This window comes from Bos mutus, chromosome 16 (assembly GCF_027580195.1).
Source record: "Bos mutus isolate GX-2022 chromosome 16, NWIPB_WYAK_1.1, whole genome shotgun sequence".
Lineage (NCBI taxonomy): Eukaryota > Metazoa > Chordata > Mammalia > Artiodactyla > Bovidae > Bos > Bos mutus.
Window position 1 is genome coordinate 3,289,405 of NC_091632.1, and position 22,382 is coordinate 3,311,786.

General features: G+C 45.0%; 1 protein-coding gene across 1 annotated transcript; it reads right to left on the reverse strand.

The window, feature by feature from the left end:
- Positions 1-16,586: 16,586 nt before the first annotated feature.
- Positions 16,587-22,146, reverse strand: AVPR1B (arginine vasopressin receptor 1B). The gene is made up of 2 exons (XM_005910059.1): positions 21,207-22,146; positions 16,587-16,915 (listed from the first exon to the last, which is right to left on the reverse strand). Exons 1-2 carry the CDS (start codon positions 22,144-22,146, stop codon positions 16,587-16,589), a joined length of 1,269 nt encoding a protein of 422 aa, XP_005910121.1.
- Between the last annotated feature and the right edge of the window lie 236 nt (positions 22,147-22,382).

Sequence of the window (22,382 nt, forward strand, 5' to 3'; positions counted from 1 at the left end):
ATAGTAAACGAACACCTGTGTAATTTCAATTTTTCAATGCAAGAAATTATTACACATTTTTTTTTCATTTTGTCTCAGGCTTTCCATAACACTATTTTTTTCCTTTTTTTAATATATATATAAAAAATATCAAAATGAATCCACCACAGCTATACATGTGTTCCCCATCCTGAACCCTCCTCCCTCCTCCCTCCCCATACCATCCCTCTGGGTCGTCCCAGTGCACCAGCCCCAAGCATCCAGCATCGTGCATTGAACCTGGACTGGCATCTCGTTTCATACATGACATTTCACATGTTTCAATGCCATTCTCCCAAATCTTCCCACCCTCTCCCTCTCCCACAGAGTCCATAAGACTGTTCTATACATCAGTGTCTCTTTTGCTGTCTCGTATACAGGGTTATCGTTACCATCTTTCTAAATTCCATATATATGCATTAGTATACTGTATGGTGTTTTCCCTTCTGGCTTACTTCACTCTGTATAATAGGCTCCAGTTTCATCCACCTCATTAGAACTGATTCAAATGTATTCTTTTTAATGGCTGAGTAATACTCCATTGTGTATATGTACCACAGCTTTCTTATCCATTCATCTGCTGATGGACATCTAGGTTGCTTCCATGTCCTGGCTATTATAAACAGTGCTGCGATGAACACTGGGGTACACGTGTCTCTTTCCCTCCTGGTTTCCTCAGTGTGTATGCCCAGCAGTGGGATTGCTGGGTCATAAGGCAGTTCTATTTCCAGTTTTTTAAGGAATCTCCACACTGTTCTCCATAGTGGCTGTACTAGTTTGCATTCCCACCAACAGTGTAAGAGGGTTCCCTTTTCTCCACACCCTCTCCAGCATTTATTATTTGTAGACGTTTGGATCGCAGCCATTCTGACTGGTGTGAAATGGTACCTCATAGTGGTTTTGATTTGCATTTCTCTGATAATGAGTGATGTTGAGCATCTTTTCATGTGTTTGTTAGCCATCTGTATGTCTTCTTTGGAGAAATGTCTATTTAGATCTTTGGCCCATTTTTTGATTGGGTCATTTATTTTTCTGGAGTTGAGCTGTAGGAGTTGCTTGTATATTTTTGAGATTAGGTGTTTGTCGGTTGCTTCATTTGCTATTATTTTCTCCCATTCTGAAGGCTGTCTTTTCACCTTGCTAATAGTTTCCTTTGATGTGCAGAAGCTTTTAAGTTTAATTAGGTCCCATTTGTTTATTTTTGCTTTTATTTCCAATATTCTGGGAGGTGGGTCATAGAGGATCCTGCTGTGATGTATGTCAGAGAGTGTTTTGCCTATGTTCTCCTCTAGGAGTTTTATAGTTTCTGGTCTTACGTTGAGATCTTTAATCCATTTTGAGTTTATTTTTGTATATGGTGTTAGAAAGTGGTCTAGTTTCATTCTTTTACAAGTGGTTGACCAGATTTCCCAGCACCACTTGTTAAAGAGATTGTCTTTAATCCATTGTATATTCTTGCCTCCTTTGTCAAAGATAAGGTGTCCATATGTGTGTGGATTTATCTCTGGCTTTCTATTTTGTTCCATTGATCTATATTTCTGTCTTTGTGCCAGTACCATACTGTCTTGATAACTGTGGCTTTGTAGTAGAGCCTGAAGTCAGGCAGGTTGATTCCTCCAGTTCCATTCTTCTTTCTCAAGATCGCTTTGGCTATTCGAGGTTTTTGTATTTCCATACAAATTGTGAAATTATTTGTTCTAGCTCTGTGAAGAATACTATTGGTAGCTTGATAGGGATTGCATTGAATCTATAAATTGCTTTGGGTAGTATACTCATTTTCACTATATTGATTCTTCCAATCCATGAACATGGTATATTTCTCCATCTATTAGTGTCCTCTCTGATTTCTTTCACCAGTGTTTTATAGTTTTCTATATATAGGTCTTTAGTTTCTTTAGGTAGATATATTCCTAAGTATTTTATTCTTTTTCGTTGCAATGGTGAATGGAATTGTTTCCTTAATTTCTCTTTCTGTTTTCTCATTATTAGTGTATAGGAATGCAAGGGATTTCTGTGTGTTGATTTTATATCCTGCAACTTTACTATAATCATTGATTAGTTCTAGTAATTTTCTGGTGGAGTCTTTAGGGTTTTCTATGTAGAGGATCATGTCATCTGCAAATAGTGAGAGTTTTACTTCTTCTTTTCCAATTTGGACTCCTTTTATTTCTTTTTCTGCTCTGATTGCTGTGGCCAAAACTTCCAAAACTATGTTGAATAGTAATGGTGAAAGTGGGCACCCTTGTCTTGTTCCTGACTTTAGAGGAAATGCTTTCAATTTTTCACCATTGAGGATAATGTTTGCTGTGGGTTTGTCATATATAGCTTTTATTATGTTGAGGTATGTTCCTTCTATTCCTGCTTTCTGGAGAGTTTTTATCATAAATGGGTGTTGAATTTTGTCAAAGGCTTTCTCTGCATCTATTGAGATAATCATATGGTTTTTGTTTTCAATTTGTTAATGTGGTGTATTACATTGATTGATTTGCGGATATTGAAGAATCCTTGCATTCCTGGGATAAAGCCCACTTGGTCATGGTGTATGATCTTTTTAATGTGTTGTTGATTCTGATTGCTAGAATTTTGTTTAGGATTTTTGCATCTATGTTCATCAGTGATATTGGCCTGTAGTTTTCTTTTTTTGTGGGATCTTTGTCAGGTTTTGGTATTAGGGTGATGGTGGCCTCATAGAATGAGTTTGGAAGTTTACCTTCCTCTGCAATTTTCTGGAAGAGTTTGAGCAGGATAGGTGTTAGCTCTTCTCTAAATTTTTGGTAGAATTCAGCTGTGAAGCCGTCTGGACCTGGGCTTTTGTTTGCTGGAAGATTTTTGATTACAGTTTCAATTTCCGTGCTTGTGATGGGTCTGTTAAGGTTTTCTATTTCTTCCTGGTCGAGTTTTGGAAAGTTGTACTTTTCTAAGAATTTGTCCATTTCTTCCTCGTTGTCCATTTTATTGGCATATAATTGTTGATAATAGTCTCTTATGATCCTTTGTATTTCTGTGTTGTCTGTTGTGATCTCTCCATTTTCGTTTCTAATTTTATTGATTTGATTTTTCTCCCTTTGTTTCTTGATGAGTCTGGCTAATGGTTTGTCAATTTTATTTATCCTTTCAAAGAACCAGCTTTTGGCTTTGTTGATTTTTGCTATGGTCTCTTGTTTCTTTTGCATTTATTTCTGCTCTAATTTTTAAGATTTCTTTCCTTCTACTAACCCTGGGGTTCTTCATTTCTTCCTTTTCTAGTTGCTTTAGGTGTAGAGTTAGGTTATTTATTTGACTTTTTTCTTGTTTCTTGAGGTGTGCCTGTATTGCTATGAACTTTCCCCTTAGGACTGCTTTTACTGTGTCCCACAGGTTTTGAGTTGTTGTGTTTTCATTTTCATTCGTTTCTATGCAAATTTTGATTTCTTTTTTGATTTCTTCTGTGATTTGTTGGTTATTCAGCAGCGTTTTGTTCAGCCTCCATATGTTGGAATTTTTAATAGTTTTTCTCCTGTAATTGAGATCTAATCTTACTGCATTGTGGTCAGAAAAGATGCTTGGAATGGTTTCTATTTTTTTGAATTTACCAAGGCTAGCTTTATGGCCCAGGATGTGATCTATCCTGGAGAAGGTTCCCATGCGCTTGAGAAAAAGTGAAATTCATTGTTTTGGGATGAAATGTCCTATAGATATCAATTAGGTCTAACTGGTCTATTGTATCGTTTAAAGTTTGTGTTTCCTTGTTAATTTTCTGTTTAGTTGATCTATCCATAGGTGTGAGTGGGGTATTAAAGTCTCCCACTATTATTGTGTTATTGTTAATTTCTCCTTTCATACTTGTTAGCATTTGTCTTACATATTGTGGTGCTCCCGTGTTGGGTGCATATATATTTATAATTGTTATATCTTCTTCTTGGATTGATCCTTTGATCATTATGTAGTGACTTTCTTTGTCTCTTTTCACAGCCTTTGTTTTAAAGTCTATTTTATCTGATATGAGTATTGCTACTCCTGCTTTCTTTGTCCCTATTTGCATGGAAAATCTTTTTCCAGCCCTTCACTTTCAGTCTGTATGTGTCCCCTGTTTTGAGGTGGGTCTCTTGTAGACAACATATGTAGGGGTCTTGTTTTTGTATCCATTCAGCCAGTCTTTGTCTTTTGGTTGGGGCATTCAACCCATTTACGTTTAAGGTAATTACTGATAGGTATGATCCGTTGCCATTTACTTTATTGTTTGGGGTTGAATTTATACACCATTTTTGTGTTTCCTGTCTAGAGAATATCCTTTAGTATTTGTTGGAGAGCTGGTTTGGTGGTGCAGAATTCTCTCAGCTTTTGCTTGTTTGAGAAGCTTTTGATTTCTCCTTCATACTTGAATGAAATCCTTGCTGGGTACAATAATCTGGGCTGTAGGTTATTTTCTTTCATCATTTTAAGTATGTCTTGCCATTCCCTCCTGGCTTGAAGAGTTTCTATTGAAAGATCAGCTGTTATCCTTATGGGAATTCCCTTGTGTGTTATTTGTTGTTTTTCCCTTGCTGCTTTTAATATTTGTTCTTTGTGTTTGACCTTTGTTAATTTGATTAATATGTGTCTTGGGTGTTTCGCCTTGGGTTTATCCTGTTTGGGACTCTCTGGGTTTCTTGGACTTGGGTGATTATTTCCTTCCCCAGTTTAGGAAGTTTTCAACTATTATCTCCTCAAGTATTTTCTCATGGTCTTTCTTTTTTTTGTCTTCTTCTTCTGGAACCCCTATGATTGAATGTTGTAGCGTTTAATATTGTCCTGGAGGTCTCTGAGATTGTCCTCATTTCTTTTAATTCGTTTTTCTTTTATTCTCTCTGATTCATTTATTTCTACCATTCTATCTTCTAATTCACTAATCCTATCTTCTGCCTCTGTTATTCTACTATTTGTTGCCTCCAGAGTGTTTTTAATTTCATTTATTGCATTATTCATTATATATTGACTCTTTTTTATTTCTTCTAGGTCCTTGTTAAACCTTTCTTGCATCTTCTCAATCCTTGTCTCCAAGCTATTTATCTGTGATTCCATTTTAATTTCAAGATTTTGGATCAATTTCACTATCATTATTCGGAATTCTTTATCAGGTAGATTCCCTATCTCTTCCTCTTTTGTTTGGTTTGCTGGCTATTCCTCTGTCTCTTCATCTTGTTTAAATTGCTGAGTTTGGGGTGTCCTTTCTGTATTCTGGCAGTTTGTGGAGTTCTCTTTATTGTGGCTTTTCCTCGCTGTGTGTGGGTTTGTACAGGTGGCTTGTCAAGGTTTCCTGGTTGGGGAAGCTTGTGTCGGTGTTCTGATGGGTGGAGCTGTATTGCTTCTCTTTGTTCAGTTGCGCTGTGGGGAGGGAGGGAGGGATGCTGCAAACAAATAACACTGGCGTGCGCTCACAGTACCTCAGCCACACTGGGTCTGCCCCTGCTCACGGCGCGTGTAGCCTCCCTGCCCACACTGCTCGGGCTCTAGGTTGTTCCGCCGGGAACAATCCGAGGCTGGCCCTGGGTTGCATGCACCTCCCAGGTCCAAGCCGCTCAGATTGAGGCACTCGGGTAGTCCTCAGAGGCGCAGACTCAGTTGGGCCTGAGTTTTGTGCTCTTCCCAGGTCCGAGCAGCTCAAGTGATGAGGTGTTTGGCGAGCGCCAATGCTGCAACTTATCGCCTCCCCGCCACTCGGTTATCTGGGTGTAAAACCGGCGCACCTTCTCAGGCAGATGTTAACCATCCAGACCCCCAAGAAGTTTTAGTTAGCAAAGAAGCCCGCTTACAGTTTTATAGATAATGTCTCTCTGGGGCTGCGATTGCCCCCTTCTGGCTCTGGCTACCTGTCACCGGAGCGGGAAGGTCTGCAGCCGGCTATCTCTGTTCAATTCTTTGTTCCGTGCGTGGGCCTGGCGGTGTCTTAGGTTGGGGCTGGCTTTTCACGTGGTAGATATCCCACAGTCTGGTTTGCTAGCCCAAATTATTTCGCTCAGATAGTGCTCAGGGTATTCAGGCCAGATTCTTACTCTAAGCGATGCAGCCCGCACTGCGCCTCCCTGCCCAGCCCCCACTTGCTAATGGCGCGTGCAGGCGTCTGTGCTGCTTCTCCGCTGGGGGAGTTACCGTAGGACTCGCAATCTTCGAGTTTTAATTGTTCATTTATTTTTTCTTCCTGTTATGTTGCCCTCTGTGCTTCCAAAGCTCGGCACAGATTCGGCAGTGAGAAGGTTTCCTGGTGTTTGGAAACTTCTCTCTTTTTAAGACTCCCTTCCCGGGACGGAACTCCGTCCCTCCCTCTTTTGTCTCTTTTTTTGTCTTTTATATTTTTTCCTACCTCCTTTCGAAGAGTTGGATTGCTTTTCTGGGTGCCTGATGTCCTCTGCCGGCATTCAGAAGTTGTTTTGTGGAATTTACTCGACGTTTAAATGCTCTTTTGATGAATTTGTGGGGGAGAAAGTGTTCTCCCCGTCCTACTTCTCCGCCATCTTGGCTCCTCCCCTCTGTTCATTTGTTTTTTTATATTCCACGTATAAGTGACATCATACAGTATTTGTCTGACTCATTTCACTTAACCTAATACCTTCTAGGTCCATTTGTATTGTTGCAAATGGTGAAATTTGATTCTTGTTATCACTGAATATATATTCACACACACACAACACACACACACATGTATATATATTTATATCTTGTTTATCTGTTCATCTACTGATGGGCTTTCATGTTCTTCCACATCTTGGCTACTGCAAATAATGCTGCCACGAACATAGGGGTATATATATCTTTCTCAGTTAGTGTTTTCATTTTCTTGGATAAATACTAAGGAGTAGAATTGCTGGATCACATGTTATCTCTACATTTCATTTTTTGAGGAATCTCTGTACTGTTTTCTATAGCAGCTATACCAGTTTATATTCCCACCAACAGTGCACAAGCGTCGGCTCCTCAACACATATTTGTTGTCTTTTTGATAACAACCATTCTGACAGATGTAAGTTGACATGTCATTGTGGTTTTGATCTGTATTTCCCTTGAAGATTAGTGATGTTGAGCATGTTTTCACATGCTCATGTTTTGGCATGTCTCTTTTAGAAGAATGTCTATTCATATCCTCTGCCATTTTCAATCATTTTTTGTTGAGTTGTATGGGTTCTTTGTATGTTTTGGGTATAAACCTGTTACTGGATATATCATTTGAAAATAACTTCTCCTTTTCAGTAGATTGTCTTTTCATTCTATTCATTAATTCAAACTATTTGTTAATAGTTTCCTTTATGGTACAAAGTCTTTTAGTTTTATGTAGTCTCATATGTTTAGTTTTGTTTTTGTTTCCCTTGCTTGAAGTGATGTGTTTAAAAAACACTGTTACTAAGACCAATGCCACAGTGTGTACTGCCTGTTTTTTCCTAAAAGTTGTATGGTTTCAGGTTCTGCATTGAAGTCTTTAATCCACTTTGAATTTACTTTTGTGCCTAGTGTGAGAAAGCCATCCAGTTTGATTCTTGTGCACGAGCTGCCCAGTTTTCCCAACACTATTTATTGGAGAGGCTGTCCTTCCCCGCTTCTGCATTTTTGCCTTTTTTGTTGTAGGTTAATTGCCCACATAAGTGCGGGTTCATTTCCGGTTCTCTGCTCTGTTTCATTGATCTACGCGTCTGTTTTTGTGCCAGTACCACACTGTTTCGATAGCTGTAGGTTTGGATTATAGTTTGAAACCAGAGATTGTGACACATCCAGCTTTCTTCTTTCTCAAGGTTGTTTTGGCTATTCAAGGTCTTTTGTGTTCCCAGAAATTTTAGAATTATTTGTTATAGTTCTGTGGAAAATTCCATTTATATTTTGATAGAGATGGTTTTGAGTATGTAGGTTGCATTGTCATTTTAACAAGATTATTTCTTTTAATCAATGAGCACAGCATACTTTTCTGTTTGTGTCATCTTCAATTTCTTTCATTAGTGTCTTACAGCTTTCCAATTACAGCTTTTTACTTTCCTAGTTATGTTTATTTCTAAATATTTTATTATTTTTGATACAACTGTAAATGGGATAATTTTCTTAATTTTACTTTCTGATTGTTTGTTGTTATTTTATAGAAATGCAACCAATTTCTGCATACTAATTTTGCATCCTTCAACTTTACTAAATTCATTGATGAGCTCTTGTAGTTTTTTGGTGGAATCTTTAAGATTTTTCCATGTATAGTATTATGTCATCTGTAAACAGTGACAATTTTACTTATTCCTTTTTAATTTGGATTCCTCATTTCTTTTTCTTGTCTAATTGCTATGGCTAGGACTTGCAATACAATGTTGGTTAAAAGTGGTGAGAGTGATCAACCTTGTCTTTTTTTTTTTTAATCGTAGAACTTTTTTAGATGCTTTTAGCTAGTGCGTGCAGGCGGGCAGGCTCTGGTGAGGGTCCCGGGGAGTGGCAGCCGTAAGGTGTGCCCCTGCCCAGGTATCCGAACCTCAGAAAAAAAAAAAAAAATAGATGCTTTTAGCTCTTCACTACTGAGTATGATGTTAGCTATGGGCTTGTCATATATAATCTTTATTATGTTGAAATATGTTTCTTCTATATTCACTTTGTTGAAAGTTTTTATTATAAAGGTATACTGAATTTTCTCAAAAGCCTTTCTACATCTATTGAGATGATCCCATGATTTTTATTCTTCAATTCATTAATGTGGTGTATCACATTGATTGATTTTTGAATATTGAAAAATCCTTGCAACTCTGAAATAAATTTCACTTGATCATGCTATATGATCCTTTTAATGTATTATTAGATGTTTTGCTAGTATTTTATGGAGGATTTTTTTCATTTATGTTCATCAGTGATATTTGCCTGTAATTTCTTTTTTTGTGATATCTTTTTCTGGTTTTGGTACCAGAGTGAGGCTGGCCTTGTAGAATGAGTTTGGAGGCATTACTTTCTTTGCAAATAATTTTAGAAGGATAAACATTAACTCTTCTCTAAATGTTTGGTAAAACTCACCTATGAAGCTGTCTGGTCCTGGACTTTTGTTTGTTGGAAGTTTTTAAAATTACTGATTCATTTCATTATTGGTAATTGGTAGGATCATATTTTCTACTTTTTCCTGATTCAATCACAGGAGATTGTACATTTCTAGAATTTGTGCATTTTCTTCTTCTTCATTTTATCAACATATAGTATAGTTCACAGTAATCTCTAATGATTCTTTACATTTCTGTGGTGTTGGTTAGAACTTCTTTTTCACCTCTCATTTTATTTGGCCCTTCTCTCTTTTTTTCTTGACAACTCAGGCCAAAGGTCTGTCAATTTTGTTTGAGCTTTTCTAAATGGGGAAAAAGAGTTTCTACTGATTAAAGAAACAGAATGAAGAGTAAACACCGCCAAAGCCAACAACAGTGACGCTATCTTTGCATCCAGAAGCAAAATTCTACTTCTTATTGATCTCTTTTAAAACGGAAAAAAGAAAATTCAAAATACGCTCAAGAGATTAAGATAGGTTATAGCACACCCAAGAGAGACTGGGCAGAGATGCTGCCAAGACACTTTCCACACCAGGAGAGACGACAGCTGTGGCAGCATGGACAGAGTGCCTGCCTTCTGCTTTCTCCCAGAGTAGGCCCTGCGAGGTGGGAGGATCATACATAAAAATAAGGCTTTAGCACCTAGATGAGGTTAGGTGGTGCATGACCTCCATGTGGAGACAGGCAAGAACATGTATACTACAACACATGAGAAAGGAGAATTAACACAGAGCAACGAAACCAGAGCTCATCAATGATTAGATTGTGTATAAGAATGCTAAGATCAGATGGACCTAATCAGAAAAAGTAACTAGAGAGTGATGGTTTCTGACCTCAGTTTAGAAAAAAGGGTAGATGGATGGATGTAAAAAGAGGCAGAAGGACAGGGAGCAGGCCTGACCCAGTGCAGGCAGGCACTCGATAAATTCTTCAGGGACCAACCTGAACTGAACTGCATGGAGAAATGTCTGAGTTCAGAAGCAGTGATGATACTGGGAAGCAGGAATTTGACGTCAGAGGAAAGAGAGACGAGAATGCCCCTGCCCGCCTGATGAAGGGGCGTAACGAACTGTGCTAGGATTGGTTTCAAAGGCATGATTTTCAAGGCAAATAAATATATCACAGAGGTTAACATTAGCACTCACCCCAGTTGCTTATAAGGGGAGGCCTTCTTTGAGGGTGCTGTTTAAGAATAGAGGTGAAAGTACGACTCCAAGTGACTCGCAGAGATTTGATTGACCATCAACAATGCAGGTGACTTAGATGGTCTGAAAAGTGAACAGGAGAGTTTGGGCCAATAAGATAACGGTTGGGGCCAGCTAATAATCTGACTTGATCCACATTGCTAGCCACAGCTAGAAATAAAATGGTCTTTAAAAAAAAAAAAAAATATATATATATATATATATATGTATATATATATATACACACACACACTTCCATGTGCTTAAAGGGTTAGCTGCCTAAATCTGCATAAATGGTTTTATGTACAGGTAATCAAAAGCCTCTTGATGAAAGTGAAAGTGGAGAGTGAAAAAGTTGGCTTAAAGCTCAACATTTAGAAAACGAAGATCATGGCATCTGGTCCCATCACTTCATGGGAAATGGATGGGGAAACAGTGGAAACAGCGTCAGACTTTATTTTTTGGGGCTCCAAAATCACTGCAGATGGTGACTGCAGCCATGAAATTAAAAGCCGCTTACTCCTTGGAAGGAAAGTTATGACCAACCTAGATAGAATATTGAAAAGCAGAGATATTACTTTGCCAACAAAGGTCCGTCTAGTCAAGGTTATGGTTTTTCCAGTGGTCATGTATGGATGTGAGAGTTGGTCTGTGAAGAAAGCTGAGCGCCGAAGAATTGATGCTTTTGAACTGTGGTGTTGGAGAAGACTCTTGAGAGTCCCTTGGACTGCAAGGAGATCCAACCAGTCCATACTGAAGGAGATCAGCCCTGGGATTTCTTTGGAAGGAACACGACTGAGTGAATGAACTGAATTGAACTGAATCACCCTTTGAGGAGTACAGTTTCTGGTACAATAAAGTCACTTTCTCCAGTAACATATGTACACTTTCTCTGTATATCATCAGAACCTCCAGGGAAGAATTACGCTGCCCCACTCTTGGTTCCTCTGTGAATAAGGACTGGATACAAATCTCTCTAAAACTGTCTTACCACAAGGTAAACTGATTTGCTACTGGCAGCCAGTAGAAGGCTGATTACCTGCCAGTAATGAACTGGGAATGCACACTGGACCAGACTAAATGTGACCTGTCTTCCACGAAGCTTTATTCTAAAGGAGCAAGCACCCACTGCCCACCATGGAACTGCAGCAGAATTCCGTGAGGTAAACTGTCTTATCTACCAGCAAGATCCACAGGGTGAAGAGGTATTTTATGCTCAACACCTGTAGGGTATTTGCTCCTGAACCAGGACTATTGCCCTGACCCAGGGGCGCTTCAAGAGGCCTTCTAACCCAAGACCCTGGCCTCTAAACCAAACACATAATGACTCCAACTTATTGGCTTTTTTTTTTTTTTTTTTTTTGAGGTCCCACTAGCTCCCTCATGCACTCACCCTTTCAGACAAGAATCTCTATATTCAGACCCTCAACTTGCAGAAGAAACCTCTTGCTCTTTGCCCCTCTTTGCTAAATACATCCTCTGTGGACTTTGGGAGAAAGAAGTGCATGTAAGTTCCTGAGAGCATGTCAGCTCTCAGGAGAGCTGGGTCAAATGCAAGACCAAGACTCTAGAACCTTACGGAAACTTAGTGTGGCATTAGAGCTGGGAAGACTCCCTGCAGGCCCCTGTGGGTCATTTTCTGGGTCAGACTCACTTTTAGCTCCACACTGCCATCGTGTGGTCCCAGGGCAAATCCCAGGTGACTTGTCTTCTTTCCCTTTCAAGTGGGTGGGGGGCACCGGGAAGGTGGCTCACCACACCTCGACATTTCCCCTGCCCCTGCTCTGCTCAAAGCTATCACAATTTTATTTTAGCTCACATATCTTGTTGTCATTGCCCATAGGAAGCAAAGAAATTTGCTGGTTATCAAGCAGTTTTATTGGCCAGTTTCAACCACATCTTTGGGCTCTGGACTCAAGAGTGAGTTGCTATGGCCTAGACGGAAGCTATAGCTCCTCAGTAGATAGGAATACTTATTTACATACAAAACACAAAGTCATCTAGAAAATTACTGACATAGATCAAACAGCATAGAAAGCCATTCTGAGAAATGCCCACAGTCAAGCAATTAACCTCCTCCTGCCATGTTCAACCCTGCCCACCCCATAGTACCCTGCCCGGCTCCCCCACCACAGCCCTCTACTTCCACATGGGCTCACAGGACTGAAGCACAGTAATTCACAGAGTCCACAGGACGGCATAAACAATTCACAAAGGTGCTCAGCCCAGGGACAGTACAGCTCAATTTATCCTGAGTGAGCTGTCAGAGAGCGCCGAAGAATTGATGCTTTTGAACTGTGGTGCTGGAGAAGACTCTTGAGGGTCTCTTGGACTGCAAGGAGGTCAAACCTGTAAATCCTAAAGAAAGTCAGTCCTGAATATTCATTGGAAGGACTGATGCTGAAGCTGAAACTCCAATACTTTAGCCACCTTGGAAAAGACCCTGATCCTGGGAGGGATTGAGGGCAGGAGAAGGGGACGACAGAGGATGAGATGGTTGGATGGCATCACCGACTTGATGGCCATTAGTTTGAGCAAGCTCTTGGAGATGGTGAGGGACAGGGAGGCCTGGCGTGCTGCAGTCCATGGGGTCACAAAGAGTCAGACATGACTTAGAGACTGAACAACAGAGAGCATGGGACCTCCTTCTTGCTTCTCATGGTGACCCACCTTCCTCCACCCTACCCAAGACCCTACTGCTGTCTCCAAATGCTTAGGAGAGCTTCCTACACAGACTGCAAAAGACATCAACCATAGATCCAGACATCATCCTGCCATTTCCTTCAGGAGCCTCCTGGAATAGACTCCTGAGGCTCCCAGCCTGGTGTCCAGCTGTTCCCCATTGGCCTCATCACAGAATAGCACCAGGTTTCTGGAAAATATCAAGTGCAGCCTTTCCATGGGAGAAAGAGTGAGGGTCTCAAAGCCACCATCACAAGTAAATCCCCCTTGTGTAAAGGAAATCTGGAAATATAATAGTGGGATTATTTGCTACTCCTTGCTATAGAAGGACCTCCCTGGTGGCTCAGATGGTAAAGCGTCTGCCTACAATGTGGGAGACCCAAATTTGATCCCTGGGTCAGGAAGATCCCCTGGAGAAGGAAATGGCAACCTACTCCAGTACTCTTGCCTGGAAAATCCCATGGATGGAGGAACCTGGTGGGCTACAGTCCATGGGGTCACAAAGAGTCGGACACAACAGAGTGACTTCACAAGCAAGCAAGCTACAGAAAGCACATGGCATGGGAGGGGCTCTGGCCAACCTTGATTCCGGGTCTCTTCTCTCCTCTCTACTATAGAGTCTCAGGTCCAGTGCCCTGGAAGCCACCCACTGGATGGGATCCAGAGCCAGGCCACCATCCTCTCTAGCATCAGAAGAATGTTGTACAGTCTACAGCCTCACAAATGCCTCCCACAAGGCAGACGTTGTTACTTCTGTTTAACAAATGAGGTGCCGCTTGCTCAGAGACATTAGATAACTTGCCCAAGTTCATACAGGTAGAAAAGAGGTGAGACTGGGACTCAAAACCAGGTTTGGGTTACAAGGCCAGTATCCCTTCTACCTCCCAGATGTCGTGATGAGCAAAGATTTACTTACTATCTACTGTGGCACTAGGGTCAGAAACTGTGGTCTGAGGTGAGGGAGGCTAATGTAAACAGAGGAAGGAGCAACTTCAAAAGCTCAGGCTGGCGTGTGAGGTTCATAAGCCCAGCTCCATCAGGACAGATGGGCTGGGAAGAAGCAGATGGATGTCAAGGGCTGACATGAGCAATAGCTGCAGTGAAGAGAGATAGTGGGTTCCCACATCTGCCCAGAGCCTTGATCCCATTAGGGCCTGCATCCCAGTTTCCAGTTCTCTAGTGTTGAAAGGCTGGGATGCTTTGCTCACTCATGACACTCAGCTTAGTTCTTTTCTCTTAAGGAGACCTAAGGAGACTTCTTAGAGCTAAGTGGCCTCTTAAAGAAGTGTATCCCCAAAGCCACAGTCACCCCTCAAACCTTCCCTAGGAGTGGAGGGCAGAGAGTGACTCTGTTCCCTAGTGCTGCTCTCAGGCGCTCTTAATTAGATTAGCAATCAATCCCCACAGTAGTATAGTTTCATGGGTTTACAAACTGCCTACATACCCACAGTCCTATTTGACCCTCATAACAAAGAGAGCTTCCTTGGTAGCTCAGCTGGTAAAGAATCTGCCTGCAATGCAGGAGACTCCAGTTCAATCCCTGTGTCAGGAAGTTCCCCTGGAGAGGGATAGGCTACCCACTCCAGTATTCTTGAGCTTCCCTGGTGGCTCAGATGGTAAAGAATATGCCTGCAATGCAGGAGACCTGGGTTCAACTCCTGGGTTGAGAAGATCCCCTGGAGGAGGGCATGGCAACCCACTCCAGTATTCTGGCCTGGAGAATCCCATGGACAGAGGATGGCGGGCTACAGTCCATGGGGTCACAAAGAGTCAGACAGGACTGAGTGATTAAGCACATAGTGAAGAGAGCAAGGTCACTGGTGGCATCGTGGTGGTAGAACCAGGGCCTGACTTCAGCTGATGCTTTTCCCACCATCAAGACCATCACTTAGATTAGAACCAGAATCTTGGAGAGGAGGTTATTCCAAGGTATAAATGCCACTGGAGATAATGAGGAGCAGGACAAAGTCCCAACTTCCACCGGCCAGGCTCTCTTGGCATTAGCATCATGTAACTGCTGGCAATTGACGCTTTTGAACTGTGGTGTTGGAGAAGACTCTTGAGAGTCCCTTGGACTGTAAGGAGATCCAACCAGTCCATCCTAAAGGAAATCAGTCCTGAATATTCATTGGAAGGACTGATGCTGAAGCTGAAACTCCAATACTTTGGCCACCTGATGCGAAGAACTGATTCATTGGAAAAGACCCTGATGCTGGGAAAGATTGAGGGCAGGAGGAGAAGGGGATGACAGAGGATAAGACGGTTGGATGGCATCACCAACTTGATGCACATGAGTTTGAGCAAGCTCCAGGAATTGGTGATGGACAAGGAGGCCTGGCGTGCTGCAGTCCACGGGTCACAAAAAGCCGCACACAACTGAGCGACTGAGCTGAACCGCTGGCAAAGGTGAACGGTACGGCCACGGCAGGACCCAAAGCCACCAAAACCGAGTCAAACAGCGTAAATGTCACTATCACGAAGATCCAACAATCCTTCTAGAGCTTATGGGTAGGAAGTCCTCAGTGCTTCTCCAGTCTTGCGAGTCATGAAAAGTTTGAGCTGGGAAAGACCTTGAAGAGCATCTCTATTCTGCAGGCAAGGAGCTGAGGCCCAGAGAGGGAGGTAAGTTCCCAAGGTCGTACAGATACCACCAGGCAGAGCTGGGATCCCCATCCTGGGCTCCTGACTTGATCGTGGCAAGCATGTGATTTGTATGGAAGCTCTGAAGAGCCTCAAACAAATCCAGAGCCACGACTAAGTCATGCTTTCTCAAAGGATGTCCCCTCCATGCAGCCCAAGAGGCAGGAGCCACGTGGACCCCGTGAAGGGAGGGGGATGTGCAACCAATCCCTGCTGCTCCCAAGACCTCCTCCCACTCAGAATTTGGTGACCATTTTCATCTCCATCTCTCCTCACTCATTCTTCCCACATTCAACCCAGTGGGCCATTCCACTGAGAATATGCAGTACTTTGCCTTGTCACCCATCCTAACTATAAATGAGGGTATTTGGGAGCAGACAAGCAGCATTTGCAGAGTTTTTACCAGTTACCAAGCGCTGTGCTACCCCTCATCTCCCTTCGGTAGACAGGTGAGTATAGCAGGCGAAGCCCCCACACCTGTTCACTTCTCTTCATTAAGCACGCCTCTCTCAAAGCCCCCTCCCACACACACCCATCTCAGGATTCAAATACAGTCCTCCTTGCAGTTATTCACTCCTTCCCTCTCCTGGCTGAACTGGGATGCACTAGTCAGATTAGGGTGGGACAAACAAGATAAGATACCAGCCTTTGAATCCCTGCTGCCTGTGGACCCTCAGGCAGGACAGCCCAGATCTGCAGCACCACATCTATCACACACTTGGTCCCCAGACATGCTGTGAACACGGCAGGATCAAGGAAGCAGACAGTCTTAGTCTCCCTGTTTCCCAGCACGTGAAGTTGGGTGGGCAGCTATGACACCAAAGACAGGAGCGGCCTTTCTGGCCTCCTCACCCTGCCTCAAGCTGAGTCAAAGGGCATAAATGTCATTGTCATGAAAATCCAACAATTCTAGGGCCTATCGGTTAGGGTGTCCTTGGAGAACGCTTCTCCAATCTTGCAAAGTCGTGAAAGGTTCTAACTGTAGAAGACCACGGAGAGCATCAGGCTGGGCAGTGCTGAGATAGGCAGAGATCCTCCACCAGACTCTGGGGAGTGCTCCTTAAAAGATGCTGGTCTCAGTGGCAGCATCGCCCTCCACCTGCTCTGCGCCCCGCAGGGAGTCTTTGGGCCCTGGCCTCCTGCTGAGTCCGGGGCTGAGGCCGCGGGCAGGCGGGCCACTGGAGCGGGTCAGCAGGGTGGCATGGCGGCTGGACAGACTGCCGTTGGAGAGCCGCCTGCGCATCCTGGGCCCAGGGCCTCCGCAGCAGGCCAGACGGCGCAGGGCATGCAACCACAGGTGGCTGTTGAAGCCCATGTAGATCCAGGGGTTGCAGCAGCTGCTGAGGTTGCCCAAAAGCATGGAGATGGTGAAAGCCACATTGGTCGAATCTGCCAAGGGAGAAGCACAAGGATTTCAGAGCTGGAAGGGACCTGGGAGAGAGTCCTGCTCCCTACAGAATAGAGGAGGAAGTTGAATCCCAAGGAGGACCACGTGGGGTTCTATAATCAGAAAGGATCACAGCTGGGACTCAAACCTGGGACTCCTGACTCCAGGGTTTTCCCTCACTGATTTATTTATTCATTTTGTGCCACAGGGTGATGACAGGAGCTGAGGCTTGCTCTAAGCTGACTTTAGAGGCACAGACATAGTCAGCAACAGGAGCAGCCCGAATTGGATCACTATCTTTGTTCTGAAATCCGGAATCGTGAATCCCCTAATGGATGCTGAGCACGGGTGAGGCAATTTCTATAAAACCTGCAGGAAAAATAACCATGATTCCAGCCAAGTTTGGGCACACTGCATTCCCACTTAGGTCATAGATATGGGGACACACTGCCCTCTGAGTTCTGTGCTCCTTGAGCCCTTTGGGTCTGTCCCAGTCATTCTGTCATTCAGTTATTGCCCGTGTGAGTATCGACCGTGCTGGGGACCTGGTAGCCTATCAGTGGAGCCTGACAGCCTAGAGGTCCCATGAAGCCATCTCCAACTGTGCAGCTTCTAGGTACAGGGCATCCAGGCATCTCGTTCCTGGCCAGTACTGTTCTCTCTTGTCAGAAATTACATCCAGAGAATGTCCCTTCTGCAGGGAAAACTACTTTCTCTTCTGGACAGTCAAAATGCGAGCCTTCAAAGACTCTGATAAAATTCCTTACAGATGTAATACTCTTTCGGAAAACTAAATGAAACTTCTCATGCCAACAGGAAAGCTGCTGAGATGGGCCCCAGCCTCCTGCCAGATGCACCATGGCTAAGCTACGGCACGGGCTGCACACTGAGTTGCCCAGCTCTTTGGTGGAGGCTGTAGAATCACTGAGTGCCATGGCAGAGCTGGAAGGAATTAAGGGTTATGGCCCAGACCTGATCCTAGGTCTTCCCTCTTTAAAGCAGCAATTCTGCACCCTGCCACCATTTCAACCAATGAACTCAAAGGCAGAGCTCAAGTGCCTGCTCTGTAAAGCGTCGTGAAAGCTTCCGATATGCTGGGTCCTTGGGTGCTCTCCAGTGTGGTACTTGGCAGCCCAAGAGAAGGGAAGATACCGGGTCAGGATATTTGAGAGAAGGCATGAATCAGAGTTGGGAAGCACAGAAGTGAGAGCAAGGAGGGAGCACTTGTAAGCAGAGGGGGGGGACCAGCCTCAGCAACAAACCCAGGCTCCTGTAGCATGAAGGCGTCTGGCCTGCACCCCAGTTAACTGAATACCCAGGGGCTGCAGACATTTGAGAAGTTGCTTTGGCTAAGGGGTGTATTCATCCCATCTGCTCCATCAGTATATGTATAGTGCCTAGACTAGGCCAGAGACTGAGGGTTTCCACAGGTTTCTTCACTTGAGAAGCATCTGTTTGAATTGGCGCCCCCGAGCCAGGGCCAGGTAGGGGCTCGAGACGCGCCTGGAGCCCTGGAGTCTTCGGAGGCTCCAGCTCAGTCCTGGAGGGCAGACCTGCTGCAGACCGGCCTGGCAGAAGCTCCACTGACGGTAGGGGGTATGGATAAGCGTAAGGAGACAGCTTCCTGCCAAAGACTCGGGGATGAGTGGCCAGGAGGCCAGCATGCCGTGGAGGGAAGCTAGATGTACTGGAAAGCAAGTTTAAAGTAGTGAATGTCTGCTCAACTCAGAGTCCCCGAAGGGCTTCCGGTTTTCTGAGGGACACTTCGTTCCTGTACTGCTTACTTGGAGAGACCCTTGATAAGCGATAAATCATTTATATATGGGTCTGAGGGACAGGATGATGATGGTGGTGACTACAGGAGGCAAGCAAGAAAGCTTCTTGTAGGTTCCTTGATAAAGGGCGAACGGCCTTCTCATCCCTGGTGTCACCAGCTCAGCTAGGATTGTTGGGAATAAGACAACAATAAAAGTCTGGATAAAGTTTGGCCTAAGGAGACCTTGATTTGATTCTTGGCTCCATCTCTTACTAGAAGTAGCACCTTGGACCAGTTATTTCACCTCTCTGAAGCTCAGATTACTTAGATGTCAAGGGGAGAAGGTCACCCCTAAGTAGCACAAGGCCTAAATGTGCTTGGCACATAGAAAGCCCTCCTTCCTTCTATTCTGTCCTTGACTAGAGATGGGGGCAGTCCCTGGAGCAGGTTAGGGGTAATATTGCTTAAAGGGTAACTTTATAAATAGCCTCTGGTCCACACTAGTGTCTGAAAGGTAGTTAAGAAGGGGTACAATGGGACTGTTACAATTCAGTATTGCTGAACTCTCTCTTTTTTTTTTTTTTAGCTTTTAAAAAATTATTTTTAATTGAAGGACAATTGCTTTACAATATTGTGTTGGTTTCTGCCATACATCAACATGAATCTCGCTGAACTCTCTTGCAGAGTTGTGTTAATGTCATGAGCAACCTTCCCCTTACTTCATCTTTCCAGAAAAGATGCTTAGCTTGAGCCTGTTTGGCTTGAGCGTGCCCTAGGACAAGCAGATTGAGGTTAGAAACAATAGCACAGGGAAGGGGGATCACTCTAAGAGCTGGTAGGAAGTGGTAGTCTGGGTCTGCTGGTCAGTGAGTCCTCAGGAAGCTTCCAGAGCAAACTGTCCACAGGGCGTCCCTGGGGCAGTCATGTGCTGCACCCATCATACACCCCGAGCTGCGCGTGAAGAGTCTGCTGCACCAGAGAGCACAGTCACTCTGACAGGTGACCGCACTCTTGTCCCCACCCTCATGTTCCTAGGGGAGCAGGAACAGATGTCTTTGAATACCACTCACCAGCATTTGGGCTGCCCAGAAACAGCACTTACCTTTCTCAGGACAACCTCACCCCCAAATGGCCTCACCCCAAGTTGGCAGTATCTGAAACTTAGGCTGCCATCTATCTCACTCCAAAAAATGACCAGAAACAGGCCTCCCACGTCCCAGTTGGGACACAGTCCTGTTGGAAGGTCCCACTTTGTTTTTTACATAGGAGGAAGGCCCTTCTCTTCATCACTTCCAGAGCTAGAATTTGGAAAGTGGGGGCATGGAGTTGAGGAAAGAAATGAGGAGATTCCAGACCTAGGTTCTATCCTCACTTTGCCACTTCCTAGCTGTGTGGCCTTGGGCAGGTCAGGTAGCCTCTCTGAGCCTCTGCTTTCTCATTAACAAGACAAAAGGGTTGATCTTGGAATTTCAGGGTTGTGCCCCAGGGCTAATTAATTGAAAATGGCTGTTGAAAAGGAGTTCAAAGTCTTGTTCAGGTGCAGTGGGGGAAGAAGTGTGCTGAGAGACACACTTCATGGGCCACAAACTGCCATCTGGACCAAATCGTTTGAAAATCCCTTTCAAACAGTCTAGCAAACTGTCAGTTGCTTGGCCAAATCTACTCATGGTCATATCTTCATTAGGGCCAAATACTATTTTAAAATGCTTAAATTAGTTGCCAAAATTGTAGAATATGGAAATTTCACCTTAAAGGTACTCACGTGGCATGTTTTGATTGGATGGGAGTTGCAGCTGTCCCTTTTCACACTGGGACAGGCACCATCTTTAATGCTTCACCCATTTGTTACCGGCCTGACCATGGCAGCCTCTGTGTTGTGCTGCCGTGCTAAGTCGCTTCAGTCGTGTCCGACTCTGTACGACCCTATGGACTGTAGCCCACCAGGCTCCTCTGTCCATGGGATTCTTCAAGCCAGAATACTGGAGCAGGTTACCATACCCTTCTCCAGGGGATCTTCCCGACCCAAGCATCAAACCTGTGTTTCTTAAGTCTTCTCCATTGGCAGACGGGTTCTTTACCACTAGAGCCACCTGGGAAGGAGGCTCAGATGGTAAAAACTCTGCCTGCAATGCGGGAGACACGGGTTCAATCCCTTGGTCAGGAAGACCCCCTGGAGAAGGAAATGGCAACCTGCTCCAGTAGTCTGGCCTGGAGAATCCCAAGGACAGAGGAGCCTGGTGGGCTACAGTCTGTGGGGTCACAAAGAGTCAGACACAACTGAGTGAGTAACACACACGTAATACTGAATGAGATCTTCAAACAGCTTTGAAGGGATTGATAGAAACCATTCAAAATGAATGCATACTAGAACTGTCCCGTTTCACACCAGAACACCATTTTTAACTGCTTCACCCATTTGCTACCTGCCTGGCTCTGGGAGCCACTGTGGCCCTGTCCTAATACCCTCCTTCTCTCTTTTCTGCATCTTTCCACCTCCTGCTCCCACCTCTAGCTTTCCAACCAGACCACACACTTGCCTTCATCGGGGGCATTCTCATCCCACACAGACCACATCTGGACACTGAAGAAAGGCGCCCAGCAGGCGATATAGGCCAGCACAATGACGAAGGTCATCTTCACAGTTCGGATCTTGGCCCGTGAGATGGCACTGACACTGCTAACCCGGGACGGCAGCCCCCGCGGGGCTGCCACCGGGCCACGAGTGGAGGGCCTGTTCCCAGTGCCCCAGCTCCCTCCTTCGGCCTGCCCAGCCTCCGTCTTGACTTTGAGGTTCCTGCAGATCTCGTGGCAGATGAGGCCGTAGCAGGCTGTGAGCATGGCCACTGGCAGGATGAAGATGGCCAGGGTGGTCCAGGTGATGTAGGCCCGTGGGCCCCAAGGGAAGCGGAAGTCTGCCCAGCAGTCCAGCACTCCAGAGCCCTGGATCACCTCTCGTACGGAAAAAATGAAGACTTGAGGGAGGCTGAGGACTGCCGCCAGAAGCCAGGGCGCTGCGATGAGCGGGTAGGTGGACCGGCTGGGCTGCTGGAGGCTGCGCAGGGGGTGACAGACGGCCAGGTAGCGGTCCAGCGTCATGGCCAGCAGCATGTAGGTGGAGGCAAACATGCTCAGCACCTGCAGGTACTTGACGGCCCGGCAGAGCGGGTCGGGGCCCCGGAAGCGGTAGGTGATGTCCCACAGCAGCTGGGGCAGCACCTGGAAGAGCGCCACGCCCAGGTCGGTCAGGGCCAGGTGCAGCACGAACACCTGCATGCGGGAGCGCTTGCGGACCGGCTGCCCCACCGTCAGGAGCACCGTCAGGTTGCCCCCTGTCGCCAGCGCCAGGACAGTGGCCAGGACGCCGATCTCCACCTTGGCCAGCTCCTCATCCCGGCCCAGCCAGGGTGTGGTGGCGTTGGCAGCAGAGAGGGTGCTCCCCGGGGTAGGAGCAGCCGTCCACGGAGGCCTGGAATCCATGGTGGAAGTTTGCTGGGAGAAAAATGCGCGAGGAGGCGGGGATGGACGCAGAGTGTGAGCGCAAATAGAGAGGCCGGAGGAATGAGACGGAGTGGACAGGAGGAGGTTAAAGATGAAAGAAAGGGGAAGGGTGGGATGACCAGAAGGAGGCTGAGACTGTGTGGCAGGAGTTAAGAGGGCAGGGATGGAGAGGATGAGGTAAGGAAGAAGATGCTGAGCCCAGAGAGGGGAGGGGG